General features: G+C 37.4%; 1 protein-coding gene across 1 annotated transcript; it reads right to left on the reverse strand.

Annotated features, from left to right (window-relative positions):
• Positions 1-3,149: 3,149 nt before the first annotated feature.
• LOC120225814 (olfactory receptor-like protein OLF1) lies at positions 3,150-4,094 on the reverse strand. Its single transcript, XM_039223999.1, has one exon. It carries the CDS (start codon positions 4,092-4,094, stop codon positions 3,150-3,152), a length of 945 nt encoding a protein of 314 aa, XP_039079930.1.
• Between the last annotated feature and the right edge of the window lie 808 nt (positions 4,095-4,902).

Below are 4,902 nucleotides of genomic sequence, written 5' to 3' on the forward strand. Positions count from 1 at the left end.
CTTTGTTAAAAAAAATAATTTTTCCAACAGGGAACACAAATTAGTTACACTCAATCAAATGCCTGCTATCTGGTCACTTTAAGACCCTTATGCTACTTAGTGAACAGGCAAAAGGGGTTTCTCTACCAGTTGGGGTGCTTGTTCCTGAATATGAAGGGAACATGTGATGGCTACTATAGAGCTAGGGTAGTAGGGAAAGTTTCTGGAATGCAAGAGAGCCTCTGGAGCACCTTTTAGAACTCATGAATTCATTATTAAAAAGTTGATAGAAAAATATAACAGTCCCAAATAGAAAGGGCTAGTAATAATTTCTGTACTTGAGGGATATAGGTGGAGGCTCTTTGCAAGACAAGAAAGAAAGAAAACTGGGATGCTTGTTGAAGTTGAAGGGAATTTGGAAGAGGTTGCAGAGAAAAGGAAATTCTATGTATGAACTATGATCATGTGGCCAGTAATGAAAGCAACACCGTAAGAGTTATGATTATGTTCTTTGTTTTGATGTAAGTATATTGACTAATACTTCCACCTCTCCTATTCCCCTGCTTCCTTCCATAAAATATGATGAAAAGATTTAAACTCCTATTTCAAATTTTTCACAAGTTATAGGCTATCAAAGGTGTATGAGTTAGCTACAAGAATCCTAGACCACTCCCATAAGGATAAAATGGCACACGAAGTTTTGTGTAGCCTCTTTTTCTTTCAGTTGTCTGCACACATCTGTTAAAAGTAAGCATGTGTTTACTGTTGTCTTATTTGAAAGTTGAACATGATTACAAGATATGTCTCTGAACAGCATGTTGAAAAGGAGTGGATTATTTGGGATCTTGCTGTCAAGGTGGTTATGGCTGCATTTCCTAAGTCTTCTGAATGTGGTGACAGGTTAGAATTGGTAAAAAATAGAAATTTGCATGAGACTTGGGCATAAATCTCCTGATTCCATAGTGTCTACAATGGTTCTGCTTATATTACTGAAATGGTGATTAAGCAGCTTCAGTAATAGCACAAGAACCAGATAGACTTCAGCAAAAACCACAGAGGAAGGCTTAGCTAAATGGATGGCCTTGGAAAGTCTGACCATGCTAGGCCCAAAATATAAATTCAGGCTTTGCTGACTGTTGTACTATCTTGGGGATTTAGCAGCTGTTTAAGGCCTATGAGTAATGAAATATTGTATGTCACCAAGAGGCAAAGCAGTGTAGGGCATCTAGAAAGCTCAGCAAGTAACAGTAGCTCTGGGGACCTTGAAAAAATACTGATATCCTATATTTTTAGTTATTCCCTTACTTGGAAACAGTTCAATTTTCTCTTAAGTGGCACAATGTTTGGTTATATAATTCCTGAGCATCAAAACACAGTGGTGTAGCAAAATTAAGATTTTCATAGGCAGCTGGATATGTAATATTGTATTGTAGATCTATCACTAATAGATCACTTGCATATGCTTGTTTGTTTTAAGTATGCTCCATGTCCAACATGGACCCCAAGGTGGGACTTGAACTCATGACTCTGAGATCAAGACCTGAGCTCAGATCAAGAGTCAGACCCTTAACCGACTGAGTCATCCAGGTGCCCCAGAGATTTGCATATGTTAAGTGTTTAGTGAACATGGAGAGCTGTTGAGATATACTTATCTAATCCTGCTCTGTGTGATTCTCTAGAGCCTTGGTCAAGTCATCCTTGGCTAAGTACATATAAACTTGATATTAGAGTATGGTGGTGGGTGTGTAGCTGTGACTGACTGTGCTCTTTTTGGCAAGTGAAATAGCAGAAATGCTCAGGAGAAGTATTGTTGGTCAGAAATCCAAAGAAATGACTCTTAGGGAAATTTAAAACTGAAAATGATTTGGGCTGGTTCTTGTGGACTTTACAACAAAGAGTACGTGGATTTAAACATACTTTTAAACTTTAATATTTATGAGTCCAAGCTTATAAATATTTATTGTACAGAAAAAATATATCAGCTACTGAAATACATTTTGCAATGACACGTGCCTCCAGTTTCAGTCTTCAAATGTCCCACCAGGGCATGTGGGTTGATCTCCTGCGAGGATACAGGTGACATATTGCAGAGCCAATTCTGTTTCTGAGAAGCCAGAGAAAGGTGTTCCATATCTCTAGTAATACTTTGGTGTATAAAAAAGAAAAGGAAAAGAGAAAAAAATAGAAAGACAAAAAGTTTTCCTTGTAGTTAACCTGTATTCTTCAAGGTGCTAATTAGAAAAAATCCCCAAATTACTTTGAGGTAAAATGGGTGTAGAAGGTTAGCAACATATTATTGAACTGAACTAAGAAACTGTATTTGATTTTGTATTAATGCTTCTATGACTTCCCTCCCTCTCATCATCTCATTGTACAATACACATTTCAATTAATGTTAGCTATTATAGAAATACATATAATTAAGTCCTATCAAGTACTTAAAATGTTGCAAGTGTGATTCACAGCATTTGTTCAGTTATTCATCCAACAATCACTGACGTGGATACTATATTCTCCCCACTTTTCAGATAAGTTAACTGAGGCATAAAATGAATTAACGTGGGGCGCCTGGGTGGCTCAGTTGGTTAGACCTCTAGCATGATCTCATGGTTCCAGAGTTTGAGCCCCATATCAGGCTCTGCCCTGGCAGCACAGAGCCCGCTTGGGATTCTCTCTCTCCCTCTCTCTCTACCCCTACACACTCAAGCTTTCTCTGTCTCTCTCAAAATAAATAGGTAAACTTAAAAAAAAAAAGAAAGAAACTGAAGTAACTTGTTCAAAATACCTCTCATATGGAAGCCAAGTACAGAGCTTCCATATGAACCAATATAATCTGGCTCACCCCCTCATCCAGTAATCTACCATGTAAATGAGATATACTATAGACACACGTAAGCACACACACTTTTCTTAAGTATTTACTATATCCCTTAAGACAGCCTGATAAAACACATTTTAGCATTAACTCCAAGCTAGCAATCAATTCTTTAGCAGCAATTTTGAAACTTCTAATTTTTTTTACATCATTGGGTTATGAGTTGAATTTGGCTGTATGAAAAACAAGTATTTCATAAAAATCCCTTGTGAATCTGCTGATATGTGTGTTACAGGTTTCCAGTCAGAGTTTGTAACTGGGGATTTAGGTGAATCTCTGAATGCTGAAGTTCATTTCATGATGGGTCTACCTTTAGTCGTATAGCTCTCTTAGCAGCATCTTTTACATCTTTATTTCTCAAACTATAAATCAATGGATTCAGCACTGGGATGATAATGGTGTAGAACACGGAGATAATTTTATCAGTGTTAGGAGAATACAGATAGCTGGGCCGTGAGTAAATGAAGAGGAGAGTCCCCTGATAGATGGCCACAGAAGTCAGGTGAGAGGCACATGTGGAAAAGGTTTTCTTCCTCCCACTGGAAGAACGGATCTTTAAGACCGAGCGAAGGATGAAAAAGTAGGAGATGACGATGACGATGAAACAGATAATTTCCACTGAGCTGCCATATGTGGAGAGAAGCCACTCATTAACTGATGTGTCTGTGCAGGATAGCTTAAGCAGTGGGGGGAGGTCACAGAAAAAATGATTAATGACATTTTTATCACAGTATTTCAGAATAAACGCAAAGGACGTATGAACCAGGGAACTCATGTTGCCTCCAATGTAGGACAAGACAATCAGCCATATACAGATGTTCCGAGACATCACTACCATATACAGTAAAGGGTTACAGATGGCGACATAGCGATCGTATGCCATGGCAGCCAAGATAAAGGATTCTGTATCGGCAAAAGCACAGAAAAAATAAAACTGGAGGGCACAGCCACAAAAGGAGATGGATTTGTTCTCTGAGAGGAAGTTGACGAGCATTTTGGGGACAATGACTGAGGAGTAACAGAGGTCTGCAAAGGATAAGTTGCTAAGGAAAAAATACATGGGGGTTTGAAGGTGAGGATCAGTCCTGATTAATATCATCAATCCAATGTTCCCTGTTAAAATCATACCATACAGTGTCAGAAACATGAGGAATAGGACGATCTGCAGTTCAGGGCGGGTCGGAAACCCTAAAAGAATAAACTCGGTCACCGAAGTGTAGTTTCCATCTATCAATTCCATATTCCGTGTTGTTTTCTCTCTATAAGAATTCTAAAATCCTAAAATGATATATTGATGGGAAGAGGAAAACAGATATAATTACAAGGCTATTTTATTGTTTTAGTGAACAAAGAAACAAATAAGCAAGTAAAGAACCAAGCCCAAACTCCCTTTCAAATATAAACTCTGAGAAATACACTTCAAGATTTAGTGGCTATCAGATTCCATGGTTGCTAGTTTTACCTTGTTTGCTTGATTATTGACTAGTTCTTCCTTTGTATAGTTGATTTCTGCATGTAGAGATCCGGTTTTGCTTACTTTTTTTATACACAAGGATAGTGCAATAGATCATTTAGAGGATTAGAGAAGTAATGGATTAATGGACTAATGATGATATGAAAAGAAGAAAAATAACCATATTATGAAACATAAATAGACTTTAAGTCTGTCTTAAAATGATAACTGTAGGGCAGTTCGCTCTTTCTGTCCAGGATTTAATAGATAGTGGCATGTTCTACTGTTGAGAGAACAGATAGAATGGTGTTATGAAACATATGCTAGCTAGTTTTTAATGTAAAGTCAAAGTGATAGTAATGAAATGGAAAAAAATGCCAGTAAACATCAGCTCTGGGTATATTTTTAACAGGGAAGAGTTTAGGATAATTCCACAAATCCCATCAAGATACTAAACCAAAATGATTAAACAGACCATTTCTTCATCTTTGGCATTTATTAGATTTCTTGGCTTCTAGAAAGGGTCTGATGAATATTGGATGGCTGATTGGATAGAGTGGGCCAAACATTTAGTAGTAAGTTTACTTCTAATTAA

This window comes from Hyaena hyaena, unplaced genomic scaffold, assembly GCF_003009895.1.
Source record: "Hyaena hyaena isolate Hyena2069 unplaced genomic scaffold, ASM300989v1 scaffold_1546, whole genome shotgun sequence".
NCBI lineage: Eukaryota > Metazoa > Chordata > Mammalia > Carnivora > Hyaenidae > Hyaena > Hyaena hyaena.